At 48.4% G+C, this 18,120-nt stretch overlaps 1 protein-coding gene across 1 annotated transcript; it reads left to right on the top strand.

Annotated features, from left to right (window-relative positions):
• The first annotated feature begins 788 nt into the window (after positions 1-788).
• TMPRSS6 (transmembrane serine protease 6) lies at positions 789-18,115 on the top strand. Its single transcript, XM_063395831.1, has 17 exons — positions 789-2,196; positions 2,377-2,519; positions 2,699-2,766; positions 3,992-4,176; positions 6,897-6,938; positions 7,759-7,963; positions 8,285-8,421; positions 8,630-8,742; positions 9,217-9,326; positions 10,390-10,535; positions 11,472-11,570; positions 13,496-13,609; positions 13,899-14,015; positions 14,728-14,896; positions 15,300-15,571; positions 16,251-16,387; positions 17,082-18,115. The coding sequence occupies exons 1-17, from the start codon at positions 2,025-2,027 to the stop codon at positions 17,238-17,240; spliced, it is 2,388 nt and encodes a 795-aa protein (XP_063251901.1). The 5' UTR covers positions 789-2,024; the 3' UTR covers positions 17,241-18,115.
• The last annotated feature ends 5 nt before the right edge of the window (positions 18,116-18,120 follow it).

Genomic DNA, 18,120 nt, shown 5'->3' with positions numbered 1-18,120 from the left:
TAACCAGGCCCGCTCTCTACTGCCATCTTCTCTTCTTCCAGCCATCTAACCCTGCCAGCCAGCATCTGCCCCATCCCTGTGCTGGGGAGCACACACCCATGGAACCAAAGAGGGTGGCTAAGAAATACAGCAGTTGCTCAGCAACTCCCTGTCCCCAAGGAGGACAACATAAGTGATCTGCACCAGTCTCCTGGATTGCTCTTCTCTGCACAGCTGGAGGTGCTCCTACCTTGACGTTTTCTGGACTTCCCCTACTCAGCCTGTAGATCATCTCCGGCTGTAAGCCTTCAAACCCTCCTTTTCAGAAAAGAAAAAAGCCATTGTGCAGAGTGCACTGACCACTGCATGAAGCTGGTGCAGGACAAAGGCCAAGCTGAAGGGACATGGCACCAGGTTATTGATCACTGAGGAGACCTTGAGCTGGGTAAACAGATATCCTGGGTCCTCCCTCACTCCCTGCAGGTGTGAGCTGGGGTGTGGGCCAGGTCTCACGGGCAGCAGCAGGATTTACAGGTAGGTCTGCAGCTCTGGGGGAAACCCCAGTGTCTGCCATCAAATATACTAAAAAAGAGTCTCTTCTGCTGCTTTCTGCCCTCCCTCCCCTGCCCTTCCATCTGCGGTTGTGTGCTTATGCCTGCAGTTTCTGAAGGGATGCTGTGGTAGCGGAGAAGTGCCCTTGCTCTCCTGGACTCCCCAGTTTGGCTCCCTGGGGAGGAGATCCTTCCCAGGGGTTGCACAGAAAGGTGCCCCACAAGGAATAAGGGAGGGCAGTCTGTGCTGGGCCAGTTTGTACCTCCTGCCTCTCTGGAAGGGTGTGTTGGAACAAGTGGATGTGTGACTGCTTGTCCAGGTGTGGATGTTCACCAGGCTGAGTTTAGTGTTCTGGAGTGAGTTACCTGGTGCTTACATTCTGGAAATGTGTTTCCATGTTGCAAGGCAGCCTGGAGGGCTTGGGGCTCCGTAACTGGGGGAGGAGGCTGAAAAGCCCACTCACCCTTATCAAGTGATGCTCAGTGGCATCCACATGGGCTAAAAAATGCATGAGGCCAGCCACCTCTTCCCTCAGCTGTAGCAAGTCCCTCTCATGCACTCCTCTCCCCATGTTCACATGCACCACTGGGAACAAAGACGACACACAGACACAGAGGCAGGACACAAGCATTCCACAAGACCTCTGTGTTCTCCCATGCTGATGCATTCACATCCATTTCCTCTCCAACTGCAGAAACACAGAAAACCTTTGAGGGCAGGCATGCACTACATGGTGGCAGAGGAAGGGAGGAGGAAAGTGGGTGACAAAACCAGTATTAATGTGGCTCTCTTGCGTGATGGTATTTCTTACCCTCAGAGCGTGGGGCTGACAGAAGGGAAGCAGTCAGGAAGAAGCAAAAGCAGCGGCTTGGGGGAGATGAGAGGCAAAGGAAGACAGAAGGTGTCCCCTGGCACAAGCAGGTGGTGATGAAGGGCTGAACATTATTCAGGTGCTCTCTGCTCATTAGCTCAGCTGTTGAGCCAGTGCCAGCATTGGCTTTGCCTGGGAACACACGGCCTGGTGGGAATGGCAAAGTTTGTTTACTTTTAGGGATCAAGATAAAAATGGCACAGCAGGCAAAGTGTAACTTCAGGTTCCCAGGCAGTGGCTGCTTTGTGCAACTTCTGCTCACATTTGAGATCACTGCATTGATTTCTAGATCAATAAAACACCACTTTTAAGACAATTCCCAGCCTGGGAGGACCACACTTTGGTATTCAGAGAAATTAATTATTGTACTAATTCACAGTTTTGACAGAAGCAAAACCCAGACAATGTCTTTGACAACCAAGAGATTTACCTGGAGATGTAGACAAGACAGTGTCCTGAAGCCTGTCTCTCATTGATTTAGCAGTTTTACCCACATTTGCTTTGAGCAAAGTCTTTGATGATTTACACAGAGATCTCTTGGGGCCGTAGATCTTGGGAGAGAAGGACAGATTTGGCGTAACACCTTCAGAGAGGGAAACAGAAAAACCAGCCTGACCCTGGGATGCTGTGTCACCAGACACACCTGATGGAGGCCGAGGAACAGGAGGAAGACTCCAGCTCCCTCTCAAATGACAAATCCGAGACTAACTCACGTCACTGCCTCCGCTATGTGCCCCTTGGGATAGCCTTTCTTGTGCTGGCTGGAGCTGCTGCAGCAACCTGGTATTTCCTAGGTAAAAATCCACATGTTTTTCCCCCCGCCCCAACGGGAGGTGGAGGCGGGGGTAGTCAAAGCAATGCGCAGCCCAAAGCACATTAGTGGCTCTGGGTGGTCTTTAGACAGTCACACACAGGGGTAACCCTCTCTTTCCTACGTATCACTAAGGTAACCCAGTGGTGTATTCTCTTGGCAGATTACAGACCATGGCACCTGGAGCCATCCATCCTGCAGTTTTACTGTGGCAGCCTCCAGGTCCTGAACCGCCGGTACTCCCCGGACCTTGGGCAGGTGGAGTCCAGAGCCTTCTGGGTAGAGTCAGCTAAGCTCCAGAACATGGTGAGGGCAGTTTCACCAACAGAGCTGGCCCTGAGGCTGCTCAGTGAGTAGAATAAGGAAAGGGTCAGGCACCCCCTTCCAAGGGCAGGCTTGGTGGGCCTGTACAGCAAGAGGAATGGAAGACTGGATCAGCCACTGTAACATTGCACTGTAGTTATCAGACAATGTTCTCATTGCAGCTGAAGGAATTGATTTGTGCCACAGAGCTGGGTCGGTACTACAATTCGAGCACAGTGTATGCCTTTGGGTGAGTAGCACATATTTGCTTGTTTCTGTGTGAAAGCTTCCTGTAAACTGTACTCTGGTCTCACTGAAATCTGCCCATGACAAAATGCTTCAGTCCTTGCCATGACCTCCAGTCTAGGCTGGACAGCCCAAGTTCAGAATCATTCCAGTATAACAGAGCTGGGGATATTTTGATGTTCCTGTTCATCCTAGGTCAAGATGAAAATCCAAAACTGAGAATTTTTTCAGAGAGGCAAAAGTTCAAAATAGTAAAACAAAAAAAAAAAAAAATCATTGGGAAGAGATAAAAACAAATTTGTCTTGGCATTGTCAGTAGAAACTAAGCAGCTGGAAATTAATTTTTCTAATTCAAGAAAGCTATTTTATAGCCTGACTCTAGGCACCAGAAGGGAGAGGCCAGAATGCACCATGGAAAAGTTACTTCTGCCAAGAAGCCTGAACCACCTGGGAACAGGATAACAGTGGAATGGGACAGATGTGGGACTACAGCTTTGCAGATCATAACAGTAGAACAGGATAGCAGAAATAATTTCCAGACTGATGGTCATTTGCTTCTGATCTTTTTCCTATGGAAAAACACAGTAAATTTGTCCTTCACCTAAGGAACATTCCAACTACAATGTAATTCCATTTTCAATTGGAGAAAGAAAAGTTTCTCTAGTCCTTTACTGAACAAAGATGGGTTTCAACATCTCCTCGCCCTCCCTCAGCCAGTTTTCTCTGCCAGTTGGTTGAGCAGAACTTTCCCAGGCACAGTCTCCTGCAGCTCTATCCTGCCCAGCATTAATGGGTTGTGGTAAGGTACCTGCTCATAAATCATCCACTTGTCACCACTGCGAGATGAGACAGTGAAGCCTTGAGCTTCTCTTTTCAACCCCTGGTCAGTAGTACCCAAAGGTCGTTTCTACCTGAAATGAGACTACTCATTAGACTAGTTTTGATTAATTATCACATTAATTTGAGCTCATATGGTCATCACTAAAGCCAGATGGCATGGAAAGGCTTCTTCCCACAAAGCACTAAGCACTGACTCACACCATGGATATTGCAGCTTTCCTGCCCCACTCAGAGAGGTTCCTCTGGATCACAGCAACAGGGCTGGAAAATCTGCACAGACATGTCTGGTTTGTGGAAAAATAGTGGGGAGAGTAATTCTCCAGGGTTTGTCCCTCCGGTAATTGTGGAGATTAAGAGTAAGAATATTTTACATTATATTTCTCTGTTAGGGAGGGAGCTCTGACCTTCTTCTTCTGGTTCACCCTCCAAATCCCTGAGAGTCAGCAGAAGGAGGCAACTGCTGAGAGGGTAAACACAGTGCTCCACCAAGAGCTCTCCACCAGCTTCAACAGCTCGGGCAGCCTGTCCTATCAGACGGAGTACAGGGTCAACCCAGACTCTCTGGTTCTCCTGGGTAAGTACCAGCTGCTCAGCTGTGGCCTGAGCAGTCAGAAATGCTCCACGATGTAGAAGGTTAGGAGAAAAGGCCAGGAGTCTATTGAAGGAGACAGAGGAAACCTGAAGAAGATGAGGGAAATGGTAAGGATCAGGAGATACAATTACGTGCATTTTTTCCTGATAGAGAAGAACTGAAGTTTGATTAAAAAAAAAAAACAACCTTCCTTTGAAGGATTAAAATTATTGGAGATACACCTGACTACAATCAGATTAAGTGATTCTTTTTTCACCCATCAGCTTTGCCTTCTGTGGAGCAAGATCTTAGGTCATGACTGAGCAGCTCAGCTTGAAAATACCAAGCACTTAGGTTTCCTACTTTCCTTTGGGAGATTATTCCAGACTATTTGAGAGAGAGAACAAAAGTAACATATCTGAGTCACCACTAAATCTTCCTCTGAAACAAAGCATCTTTGTCACTTCAGATGCTGACATATGATGTTAAGGATTATTTATTGTTGCTCACAGTGAAGGTCACAGCCTGTTTAAAAAGCCACCTGTGCAAAACTAAAACTAAAGTAGGTGTTAGGTAAGGGGCTAGGGACGTATATATAGTCAGTGAAAGTCAATACAAGTCCAATGGAATTTATATTTATCTTTGTAATGACGCTTTACTTGTCAGCCTAGTCTGATCCCTCTTACAGAGCCCCAGATCTCACAGGTTTTAAAATACTCTGTGTTTCTTCTCTCCTCTTGGGATTCCTATTTCCAAGTTTCTTCTTCCCATGAGACATTACATCTCCAAGTTGTTTGTTTTGTTTTTTTTCCTAGGCATGCTATCTTGCATTATTCTAAGATAAAGCTGCTTTTATTATATCCTACCCATACTTTCTCTAACTTTTACCCCCATATCCCAATTGTTTTGTGGGTCAGTTTTTGGTGCCTGTAAAGAAAATTTGATTTCCTCAAAATTATTTTCACTCCCTCGTCCAGACCATCATTTGAAGGTCTTAGTCAGAAGCTGCATTAGCTTCTCATCAAGACATCTCCTCCCATGGTTACCATTAGTTCCTTACTTTTACTTCTGATTTGTTTCCAGCATACCAGACCCTATGCTCAGCCAATTTAAATGAACTTTCTTAACAAAGATATCACAAGGAAATATGCTACATCCTTCCAAGTCAGCCCATCTAGCAATTCTCCCTTTTATTTGTTCACTTCATAGTGCAATTCATAAACAAATAAAAATGATGCTGCCATAATTTTAGCTGTTCCCTCTTATTTGCTTTGCATCTGTTTCACTGTTTTATTCATTTCAGCAGACAGCACTTCTTTCTATTTTGGACTTAACACACCAGTTGTAGTTTATCCAGCTCCTTCTGCTCTCCCTAGTCCTTTCCCTCTCCAGTCAGAAGTACAGCCTGAGATACTGAGACAAAAGCCTGTGAGAAGTACAGATACTGAGACAAAAGCCTGAAATTTCTTGTACTGCTGAGCCAGGATGACATCCAGCCAGTGACTTAACCTCTGGTTTCATTTGCCCTGCACAGTCAGAGTGAAAAACAGCCAGCTAATAGCAGGTCATTCGCACTTCATTGCTTTCTGACAGACCTTTACCGGCCTGCCTGCTCAGCTCTGCATTCACTCTGCCTTGAGACAGAGCTGCAAACGATCAACTAGTACAGGAACCTCTCCAACATCTCCGGTACTTTATTTTTACTAACAGCCACACTCACCCCAGTACACTAGCTTCCCCCTTCCCCAAAAATCTTTCAGGATTTCCTGTTCCTGTAGGAACTCGGTTTTATTACCTTTGGATGAAAGAGTAGTTACTACCAGCTCTGCACAAACTATTCCCTGCAGCACTTGAGCTTGCCTAGGAACCTGCCTTATGCCTGCAGGATCCTATTTTCCACAACTGCTTTTGCTATGACAAAACCACTCATGTCTCCCCACAGATTTTCTTAGAAGCTAGAGAAGGCCACAGCCTTGACACAGGCAAACCCTCAACAACAACCCTCACACCCAGCTGACCTCACAGTGCCTTTTATTTTGGCAATTATTCCCAGTAGCACCTGATCTCTGGCTGATTCCAGTTCAGCTGGGAGGCTGGAGAAAAGCCCAGCTCTCCACCCTGTGACTGTTTTGCACAGATTTGTAGCCCCTGCTGGTCACTTTCTCTACAACTCCCTTCTCCAAAGGTGGACTCTATAAGGATGTAGAGTAGCTCAGGGGTCATCAAAAGTGAGCTCCTTCTCCACCCTCAGTGACTCCTGTATTTCTGGTTGGGCATTCCTTACACTGGGACAGCAGATGGCGAAGACTCTGGGAACTGGGGTTGTGCCCTATGATGTGGCTGGCAGAAGAGGGGATGACTGCCTGAAGCAATGCCAAGCCCTCCTGGGAAGGAGAAGAGGTCCTGGAACAGCACACCAAAATAGGCAAGGAAAAAAGGCAGAGAAGTCCCTGGTGGGCTGGAAAGCAAGAATTAGGGCTATTGGATTTGGGTCGGAGCAGAGAAATTTCCCAGAGAGACGGGTTGGGGAAGGCATGACTGAAACAGATTCCTGAGTGCAGACAGAGAGGCATCTGGAGGATGCCCCATGCTGAAGTTGTAAGTGAGCCAGTTACATAAGGAAGGAAGGGAGTCCTCATCTACAATGCTAGGTTATCAGATTATCTTTTTTTAACCAGTTTATATTTTTGTTTATCTTCCTTTATATATTTTCTTTCCAACAGAGTCCAGTGTGAAAGACATAATAGTACTGAAATCCACTCTGGGTAGGCTACCTTCTCCTTTTCTTTTGAGTTCATGTCTTTATGGGGGGGATTGTCACAGTGGACAGAAAGCTTGTTGGCCTCCTGATGTTGTAAATCCTGGGAAGAGGAGAGTAGGAGCAAGCTGCTGCTTGGCCAGATCCAAACTACATGACCGCTACATGCTGGATAGCTCTGGGCAGAGATGCCGGGGCAATGCAGCCACCTCAGACTTGTCCTGGTCCTAAAGAGAACTGAGAAATAGCTGGGTGTACTGGTACCACAGTGCTGACTCCAGGCCCCATGAAATGCTGCTGAGTGGGGTGGGGGTTTCCTGCATGGCTCTGCACTGGATGTGCCTCATTTAGGAACCTGTTGTCTTGGCCATGTTTGAAGATGCTTTTAGTAATTTCAGGCAGTGTTGTAAGTTCTCTATCTGACAGCTTGCATTAGATACGCTATTAGAAGCTCACCTTTAAACTGATATTTACTCAAAAATCCTGGTGTGAAAGTCTTCTGAAACCTGGAATTCAGATGGGAGAGATCTAAAGCCAGAAGATGGGGCTGAGAGGAGAAAGGTGAAAAAGTAAATAAAGCCAGTGGAAGATAACTGTTCTGTCCTGATATTTAAAGCCTGAGGTAGTAATAGGTTAACCAAGGAAGAGGGGACAGTTCTTAGAGAAACTGGAGCAATGGTACAAAAGGATCAGTGCCACTACAGCATACATAAAAGTAAACCGAGATCACTGGGATGAGTCAGCCCTACCCTAAAAAAAGGGCTTACACTGGTGTACCAAGTGACAATCCTATATCTTAATTTCTCTTACAACTATGTCTATTTCAGGTTGCTACAGGTACAACTATGTCCAGGAGGATGACATCCTAAGGCTGGAGGGCCCTGATTACCTGGCCTCCAGTTGTCTTTGGCACCTCCATGGCCTCAAGGGCTACATGATCAAGCTACGCCTGGAGTGGACTCTGCCTGATTGTAGGGACCGCCTGGCAATGTACGATGCAGCTGGGCCCCTGGAGAAACACCTCATCACCTCGTAGGTAGCTCCTGAGCAGGGAGGACATGGTGGGGCAGGATGGCAGGATGGCATGACACACCACAGCAGAGGAAGGTGTCAGACAACATCAGAGGAGGTTCTCCTTGATGTACCACCTGCCTGTTGCTGATCATCCGAAGTCAGTGAGGTGGGATATGTCTCACACCACCATGCTGCAGCAGCTCTTGCTGTTGGCCCTTTGTTTGGTTCAGTTAGTGCCTTACAGCTGCTGTGTGTGGATCCGTTGTCTCTCTTTCTCATTCTTCTCTTTCATTAGTTTATTGCTTGCTTCACTCCCATCCTTTATCTCTTTCCCCTGAGGATCTACGGCTGCAGCCGGCAGGAGCCCATCGTGGAAGTCCTTTCATCTGGCCCTGTCATGTCCATTGTGTGGAAGAAAGCCATGTACAGCTACTATGACCCCTTCATCCTCTCAGCACAGGCGGTGCCCCTCGAAGGTGAGGAAGGCTGGAGTGGAGTGGCTATACTTACAGGGAGAAAACAGGTTTTCTCCTACAGCATCACAGCTCCTAGAGGCCTGCATCCCTGTTAGGGGCAGAATTCATTCTGGATTGCAGGGGTGGTCAGGGAAAGGCAGGTTACATCGCCTCCTCAGGCTGAGGCTGAGCTGACAAAGAGCAGGGGTTTGAATGTCTGTATTTACAGCTTGTGAAGTGAACATAACTCTGCGGGAGAGCCTGGAGCTGCAGGGAAAGATCGGCACCCCACACCACCCCAGCTACTACTCGCCCAACACGCAGTGCACCTGGCACATGATGGTAAGAGGCAGCTCCCACAAGAGCATCCAGCCTGTCCCTGAAACCTGGGCAGCACGCTGCATATTGCATGGGGTACAGCCAGGGCTCTCAGTCAGATCATCATGAGAAGCAAGAAGAGGGTGACAGCCTGCCAGCCTCCACATGTGGTGTACTTCTGAAAGGGAAGAAGTCTAATATTGCATATCAGCACAGAGAGGCCATAGCTGAGGAGGAATCTGAAATCTGATCTCCAGAGGAGTTCTTCAGACACAACCAGATTGATAGGAACTGAGAAGAATTGCCAGGCTCTGACACCAGCAGCAGAGCCACCCTGGCTGGGGCATGGCTCCAGTTCAGAGGGTGCTTCTTTCTGACCTGCAGTGTGGCTGGACATGTCTGGCCTTCACATTTGCTCTGCTTGTTTCTGATTTATGGAGTGTATTGTAACACTCCTAGGAACCATCTGCCCTCTGCTCTGCACCCCCTTGTCTTCAGGTCCCATCCCTCGACTATGGGGTCACCCTCTGGTTCGATGCCTACGCACTCAGCAGACAGAAGCACGACCTGCCCTGTACACAAGGCCAGTGGATAATCCAGAACAGAAGGTGTGTGGTGGGGTCCTGGTTTCTTTCTGTCAGTTCCCACTTGGGATAAAACAGGGATTAAACCCCTGCAGGTTCCCTCCTCACTTCAGCCACCCTATGTGAGGAAGAAGAGCCATACACTGAGCTACACTCAGTGACCACACTTTGTGCTGATGCCTCCTGCTTTTCTGCTCATCTTGTTCACTCTCTCCCCAATGAACACATTTCTCACAGATTTGTTTTGAGCTACCAACCTGCTTTCTCTGTCTTGCTGTTTGCATCAGGCTTCTTCGTTTTCTCCTGTGTGTGTAACCTTGGTGTCCTCCCACGTCTCCTGTGTTTGCAAATCTGCCGTCAACCACCTCTGCAATATTATCTATGTGAGCCATTGCCTTGCATCCACCTCTGTACAGATCTTCCCCTTAGCTCCATATCCTCCTGCTTTGACTGCAACCACTTCCCCTGCAGGACTTCCCACAACTAGCATTTGTATGTAGTTGGGGCTACTGCTCACCACTGCCCAGGTGCAAAGAATAGAGACCTGTTTTTCTCCCATCTCTTCAAAGCAGGGTCTGAGGTAGATGGACCTACAGCTTTTGGTTTTCCTCCCGCTTATTGCAAAATTGCCTGTTTCCCTCCAAAACCTCCCCTGACCCACCTCATTAGTGCCTTCTCCCTGGTTCTTGTAGAGGTAACTTGTCTTCCTATGAAGGATCTGATCCAAAAGTTGTGTCACCCTGGCTTAGGATTTCTAATTTTTCTCTCACTGCTTTCTTCTCTTAAACTGTCAGTACCTCATTTTTTACACATGGCTCCTTTGGGAAGATGACAAGGGACAATCTTCTTACACTATGAGAACTGAACTGCTTTGCATGGCCTGATCTCAGTGCTTGCCAGAAAGCAGGAAATGTCCAAAGATAGGAGGGTCCCTCCGGACTCTGTGTCTCATGCGTACTGAAGGTATTTTGTATTCCTGGTTCACCCACAGCACCTGGTCTGTGTGACCGCAGCCCCACAGAACCCCCTTGCCCTGCTTTGTCTCCTGCCTCCCTGTCCACTCCACATTGCATGTGTTTCCCCTCAGGTTGTGTGGCCTGCGGACCCTGCAAGCCTATGCTGAGAGGATCCCAGTCACATCTTCTGCTGACATCACCATCACCTTCACCTCGCAGATCTCCTTAACCGGCCCTGGCGTACAGGCAACTTACAGCCTGTACAAGCAATCTGACCGTAAGCTTAGGTTCTTCCCTGGTCCTTAGTGAGGGGACCAGCAGCCCCTCTGCACTTGGCTTGTGCCAGGAGAAACACGAGGCACAGCCTGAGAGCCCTAGGTGCCATTCACCCTTCAGGAAGATGCTCACAGATCAGTGATGCTCCAGTGATTCCCCCAAAAGAAGAGGCAATAATGTGCAAGGCTGCTTCTCACATGTGGCCCTGCCTTTTGTGGCCAGAGTATGCATGCAACTAAACCTAAGGTCACAAAATTGCCTAAAAGCTCACCCTCATGTCAACATCACAGACTGGCCTTGGAAATTCAATGAGAAAGCCCCTCTGCTTGAAGCAACATTTGTTTTGATTACAAGATCTCTTAGAGAGAGCTGTTTCCTGCTCACCTTGGAATCTGTGCAAACAAGAGATAAATAAAACTGCACACAAATACACACATATGCAAATGCCACCCACAGTCTGTCTTTCCAAGGTTTCACCATCTCCCTCCTAAAGGGTGCCAGTAATGCACACCAGTCCCTGAATGTGTGCACCTGTCAACGTGTCTAACAACAACCCCTTCAAGGTCCCACATCAGTTTTGATAACAACTCCAGAGAGTCTGTTTCAGCTTTCCAGGCATTCAGGAGACATGAAACAGCAGTGATCCCATCGTATGGTGTGCCAGACAGGTGGTTGTTCTGGATATTGCCCAGTAGGACAATACAAAACAGGGAAAACCCCCTTTCCCCTGGTGCATAGCCTGGCTCCATATGCCCCTGTTTAAGAGCAAATGACATAGCAGATTTGGGGGAGTACGATGAGTGCTGCCAGCACACTGCAGCAGCACTCGTGTCGTGTGGTCAGGAGGGTGTGCAGTTCCACCATTTCAAGACACGGTGCTCTGCTGCCAGGAAGTTTCCAGTCATTGCAGATTAACTACTCTCTTTTGGTTTCACAGCCTGTCCTGGGGAGTTTCTGTGTTTGGTGAACGGTTTGTGTGTCCCAGCCTGTGACGGGATCAAAGATTGCCCCAATGGGCTGGATGAGAGAAACTGTGGTGAGTGATTTCTTCTCCCCGCTGGTCCCTGGCCTCAGCAAAATACAGCCCCCTGCTCCTCCAAAGGTAGGGAGAGATGGGGAGTGTTTGGTTGGCCAAGGCAAAGCCTTGTACCTCAGCTTCAGGAGCTTAAACCTCTGCACCCTTTAAAGTCTCATCCCGCTGCTGTATGGCTTTATCCTGCTCTGCAAAGAGCAGTAATGTTTCTGGCTCCTGTTACAGCACAGCCTTCCTGGGAGAGTGCCCTAGTAGCCAAGAGCACCAAGAGTTCCAGGTAGCCTGAAAGAAGCCCCCTACCCAAGCTGTTCCCCACCATGTCCTGCTTTCCTCCCATCCAGGGTCTACAACCAAACTCAGCCCTGGCCTACAGCCCCCTCTGCTGTCACACCACTCAGCATCCCCCTCCCTGCTCACACTTCTCCAAGCCCACCTGCTACGCTTCTCTCTCCTCTTTCCCCCCACTTCATCTGCACAGATCCTCAGTCATATATTTTGCCCCAGTTCAGGAACATCAAAGTCCTTGAGCAGCCTCAATCAGTTCTTCATGCCAAAAGTAGGTAGTGCTGATGCAGGCTCCATCCTTAGCATGTCAGAACTCCTGCAGAGCCCCATTCTCATAGGAACAGCAATTCAGTCTTAGACATGACACCTAATTCATCTATTCTCTCATCTCTGGTGTGATGGGGGCTCATCATATTGCTGCCACCACTAACTTTTCATTAGTTGTTTCCTACAGATGTTTTTTTCACAGATAAAGATCCCTGAACCACTGGAGAGAGTGGCCAATTTTGAAAGATTCAGAGGAAGGTGTAGGAAAAGTCTAAAGTCAAAGGAAGGAGAACTCTTTCTAATGAAGCTTTAATTCAGTGCTAGAAATGTGAGAGCTCACATAAGATTGACAAAGTTCAGTTTTGTATTGTCTGCAGTGTTGCTGACAAGGTGCTCTGTCCCATCATCCAGCTGTCTGACACCAGGGTTTGCATGCTTCACTCCTGTAGACAGTGATACATTTGCATCCTTATGAATATCTAATCCTTTCTTGAATCCCAGTATCTCCTTGGCCCCAGGGATATCATGTCATTCAGTTCCACAGGTTGACACAGACCACGACTGAGAGAAACCCCACACTTCCTCAGTGTTTTCCAACATTGGTTTATATTTGAAAAAGAAAATAGAAACATTATTGTTTCCTTCCTTTCTTATACTCTTGCCACTAGTGCATCTCTGATTATTCACTATATGTTGGTATGGAGCAATCCCTGTCTTTAAAATCAAAGTTCAAGTTGCCTCAGACCTCCATGTGCCTTCAGTCATCTAGAAGCTTTGTGCTAATAATGAAGAAATTATAGTCACTGCAGTAAGAAAATGGTGCACACAAACAGAACAAATTCCTGCTATGGGAGTCTGTGCACAGAAGTCAAACTCTGGTGGGCAGGCAGCTTAGACCCATCTCCATGCTCCAGTCTCCACCAGAACTCATGGATACTGTGGAATCCTTTGTTGCTCAAGACTCAGTTGCAAGGGCAAGTGCTGATCTGTATGAAACAGTGATCCATAAGCTGGGTTTGACAGCAAAGCAGGGGGAACAGTGACCTCACCAGATGCAGTCCTACAAAACCCTAAAAAGGCGAGCAGATCAGGACTGGTAGTGGTAACTGAGGAGTCCATGGACCTCAAGGCAAGCACATAGTGCTGAGGTGGATCTGAGGCCAAGACAAGAAAAGTTAAGTCGGCAACAGCAAAATGTAAGACAGGGTTCAGGCACACCTACAGTGCAGATCAGGCAAAAGCTACACAGCTGCACTATTCCAGAGCTGGTCTTAAGCACAGCTTATGAGGTGGGGGAAGAGGCTGTAGAGACTTATGACCCTGACCTCACACCTGGTCTTGCATGCCTGATTCCCACATTCTTCCCTCCTCTGCAGTGTGCCCTGCAAAGTTCCAGTGCCGTGAGGACAGCACTTGCATCGAGTTCAGCAGGGTCTGCAACCAGCAGCTGGACTGTGTCAACGGGAGTGATGAGGAGCACTGCAGTGGAGGTAGGTAGGGGACAGTGCTGGGATGACAAATGCCCGCCCACCCCTTTATTTAAACCAAGGCTGTCTGTAGAGTACTCCCCACATGTAACATAAGGGCACCATCTGAAAGTTAACTTGCCCAGCCTCCTCACAATGTTTGTGAGCTGTTTATTTGTTCAGGAAATTCGCTGTCATCATTTATGGAATTTCCCCAAGCTCTCTGCTGCCCTTTCTCCTCATTTAGAGGACTTCAGGCTGCATCTGCAACCAGCTGCCCTCTCTCAGTCTTGGCTTCCCTTCCTTTTTGCAGGGGTCCCCTGTGGTCCTTTCACTTACCGCTGTGAAGATGGAACCTGTGTGAAGAAACCCAACCCCCTGTGTGACACCACTGCAGACTGCAAGGACCTGTCTGATGAGAATCACTGTGGTGAGGAAATGATCAGCCACACGTCAGCCAGGCATGTTCAGGATGACACGTAGCTGCAAGTTGCCCTGTTTTCTCCCGCCACCCAGAAGAAGCACTCACCCTCCCTTGTTCCACCTCCTTCTCCCCACCTCAGTCCCACATACTAGTGCCCCTGCTCCATTCTGCAGCAGCAGGGACAGCAGCAACAAGCCAACTCTGTGCTGAGTGTGAGCAGGCACTTGCTCTTTGGAGAGCTGCTCTCTGCCTCCTTTGGGCAGAGGCATCAGGCCAGACATGTCTCACAGACCAGGTTCCACCCACAGGCTGCCAGTTTGACCACTGTGTTAGTTTATATACCATTGTACAAGGCTCCAGCCAGGAAAATCGCCCATGTGTTCATGGCCACTGGCAGTGAGAGAGTTGATGTTTTGATTTCCCTACTTGTCCTTTTCTGGAGCCTCTGTAGGCAGTGAAACGGTTTCCTGACAGCACAGCAGTTAGCACAGTCAGCATGCTGCCTCAAAGGCATCCCCAGGCTGCAGCTGAAGATGGGGAGTGCTGGGAGGGAGTGCTCACTAGACGTGTCCTGGGCAGTACATAAAGCATGTGCTGGCTGGGTAAGACAAGCCATTAGAGGTCAAAGTTTTCAGTCAACTAAGTAGGAAAGGAAGGGCAGGCACAGTACATCATGTTCCCTTCCCTCCTTGAAGTACCTGCTGTGTCTCGTCCTCAGACTGTGGGATGCAAGCCCCCCTCAACAGGATTGTGGGTGGTATGAATTCTGTGGAAGGAGAATGGCCATGGCAGGCCAGCCTGCAAGTTCGGGGCCGCCACATTTGTGGGGGAACACTCATTGCTGACCGCTGGGTGGTCTCAGCTGCGCACTGCTTCCAGGATGAGAGGTAAACGGAGAGGGGAAGTGCTGGATAGAAAGATTTGCATTGCTTGCCATGTCAAGCATGATTGGAGGCTCTTCTGACTGATGACAATGTCATGGGACAGCTGCTCCCCTCCGCTGGCACCTCAGCCATGCTTCTCCATGGCTTGGAACTGAAGAAGGGGGTATGGATACATGCAGTGTTATCTGGGGATGTGTGCAGGGAAAAAAGGGCAATGCTAGGACTCACAGAGCAGCTTTGAGGAGGCAATGATAGCAGAAGAGGCTGCACAGCTTCACTTTTATTTTGGCTCTGTGTTGTGCCCAAGCTGTCACAACAATGTAGATGTCAGCATGTGCTAGGATGGGGATAGTATACGTGCCATGCGTGTCCTTTGGGTCCCATGCTCCTCTGCTGCACCCTATAGGCTGGCCTCCCCCTCCATCTGGACCGTCTACTTGGGCAAATACTTGCAAAATGCCACCGGCCATACAGAGGTGTCCTTCAAAGTTATCCATCTCTTCCTCCACCCTTATTACGAGGAGGACAGCCATGATTATGATGTGGCCCTGCTCCAGCTGGATCATCCTGTGATCATCTCACCCTTAATCCAGCCCATCTGCTTGCCTGCTCCTTCTCACATCTTCGAGCCTGGCCTTCATTGCTGGATCACTGGCTGGGGAGCCCTCAAGGAAGGCGGTAGGTTCAAGGTCTCTTGGTGGCCTACTGCAGCAGTACTGAGGCAGAAACATAGGTTCAGAGGTGTCATAGGCAGAACAGGCTTCTGTTCATCTCAAAACTTTGTGCCTCCTTCACTCCTTCTGACTTTGGGTAATAGGTTGACAGAAGTTATCTGTTGAGTGCCCTGAAACCTCATGTGGAGAGGCAGGCATGGCAGCCTGGTAATCTGTATGGGGACAGCATATGTTTTTTCATCCAAAGACTAGAATAGCCCTTCAGGTCAGCTTAGTGTCTTCACCCACTCACAGACTTGTTCCAGCTGCTTCCTAATTGCAAACACTCAGGAGACTCTACAGAACTGGACTTTCATGGTTTGTACTCTTAGACAGAATACCTTAACATCCATTTCAGTGAGAAACCAACCCAAGACTGACAACCCAGAGGTCTCCCCAAAGCAGAATACTCCTTGTCCCAAGAGCTGAAGTGCCTGCAATATATCCCTGTCAGGAAAGGAATGAAGGGAAATTTTATGCTTTCCACATGGAAAAAGTGCTCTGCTGAAAGTCAGAGACTCTGATGCCAGTGGAGAGCAGAACAGAATTTCCAATAGCAGGTTTCAGCATGCAGTGGGGTAGGCACAGGTTAGGGAATGTTCCACCATAGCTCATCTGTGCTACTTTTGGTGCTCTACTTTCAGGGCACATCAGCAATGTTCTGCAGAAGGTGGATGTGCAGCTCATCCAGCAGAACATCTGCAGTGAGGCTTATCACTACATGATTACTCCCAGGATGCTGTGTGCTGGGTACTACCAGGGCAAGAAGGATGCCTGCCAGGTGACAGAGGAGTTGTGGGATCAGGGCTCACTACCAGAGGTGGGAGGTGTCCCAAACCTCACAAATTCAATCCACAGCCTGAAATGAAGGGGAAAAGACCACATAAGGTCACTTTCCCAACACTTCCTCTGATCTAAGCAGCCAACAACAGCTCTCATGACCACTTCTTCCCAGCATCCTGGCTTTAGACAGGATCCAAATACAGTTAAATTACCCTTTTCTCATTTCAGCCCATTCTCCACTCTACCTCCCACTTTCAAGTCAGGTGACTACATCAGTCTCTCACACCCTCAGCCTCTTTAGCACCTGTCATACACAGTAACCTGTCTATTCCTTTATTACTATCAATCTCAAGGAACTCCTCTCTGCTATCCTTCATGGAATCCAGTTAAATTTCAGCAAGCTTCTTTGCTTGCCACATGCATGCCATACGGACCAGGAGGAATCAGTAGAGCAATCAGCTTTCTGGGACCTGGCTGAGGGGCAGGAATTTGCACAATGAAGGAATAACTGAGTCAGATGTTTGCACTGGAGACTATTTTTGACATCTGCCTAAGGTACAAGGAATGTTGCAGATGTCCCAGGCATGAGTTGAGGGGATACAGGAATCTGTATACAAAGGGGCTCAAAGACAGCGTAATTAGGCAGCAGCAGAAGCTGGTGGATCACTTCATTTTACTTTTCTTTTTTCTAGGGTGATTCCGGAGGTCCACTGGCCTGCCAAGAACCCAGTGGCAGATGGTTTCTGGCTGGTTTGGTCAGCTGGGGAATGGGATGTGCACGTGCAAATCACTATGGAGTATACACCAGGATCACTCAAGTCCTGGGCTGGATGAACCAAACCATGAGCTGAGAAAAGTGCATCTGTCTTCTCACCATCACACCTACACTCACATGGCACTCATTCCTGATCTTGCTCACTTGCCTCTCAGAGAAAGAGAGTGTGGGATGTTGTCAGACCCAGGATGTTCTTCTGGGGTAAAAAAGGCTGCTGCAGGGATTGTAGAGAAAAAGCAGGCCGACCCTCTTCTACATTAGTGCTTCCCAGGGAGCATCCCAAGGGGTTTTTAGGCCATCCATCCAAAACGGGGGAGAAGGAAGGCAGGTGGGGGAGTTGAGGGCAATGACATGATACACAGCAATAGTCCCAAGCTGATGGTTTCTGAGAAGAGGAATAAGGGGAGTTGAACTTTCCATGAACCATGTGATTCAGCCACAGTCTTATGCTGGAACATTTGCTGAAAGAAAATGTGACTGATGTAGTTAGAGATTCCAGTAACTGTGAAATCAATCTGCCTCCCTCTTCCTTCCTGCTGCTTATCCTTCTCCCCCTTCCCCTCCCATCACTCCTCCTCTTCCATCTCCCTAATTGCTTCTTTTCTTAGTTGGCGTGTGCTGTTCAGTGTGCTGTTCAGTTCAGCCAGGCAACTCTTCACGTCTCACTGACTCCCAGGCATGAGTCCAGCATCGCACCCCCAAGCACGTGTCCTGCCTCCCTGCTGCACTTCCCCCAGGAAAAATGCTGGAGCAGACTCCCAACCCCTTCCCTCAGCCCTTAAATGTTAAATACCTTTAACATCAGGGAGTCTCAACCTCTTCCATCTCCTACCTCAGGTAATCCAGGAGGTGAAGGAGAAGGCTTCAGGGCACAGGGCTTAAACTGCAACTGCTGCGGGTGTGGGTTTTTTTAACTAAAGATATACGTGTGTGTGTGTGTGTGTGTGTGTAATTGG

The sequence above is a fragment of the Prinia subflava genome, chromosome 4 (assembly GCF_021018805.1).
Source record: "Prinia subflava isolate CZ2003 ecotype Zambia chromosome 4, Cam_Psub_1.2, whole genome shotgun sequence".
Lineage (NCBI taxonomy): Eukaryota > Metazoa > Chordata > Aves > Passeriformes > Cisticolidae > Prinia > Prinia subflava.
Note: the sequence above shows the minus strand (reverse complement) of the source record. Positions and strands in the feature narration are given on the sequence as shown.

Bases quoted from the DNA above. Each gene is read 5' to 3' on its own strand.
- TMPRSS6 (XM_063395831.1), top strand. From the start codon at position 2,025: ATGCTGTGTCACCAGACACACCTGATGGAGGCCGAGGAACAGGAGGAA. The intron at 11,571-13,495 runs GTGAGTGATTTC...CCTCCTCTGCAG, and splicing joins GCTGGATGAGAGAAACTGTG to TGTGCCCTGCAAAGTTCCAG. The intron at 14,897-15,299 runs GTAAACGGAGAG...TGCACCCTATAG, and splicing joins CACTGCTTCCAGGATGAGAG to GCTGGCCTCCCCCTCCATCT.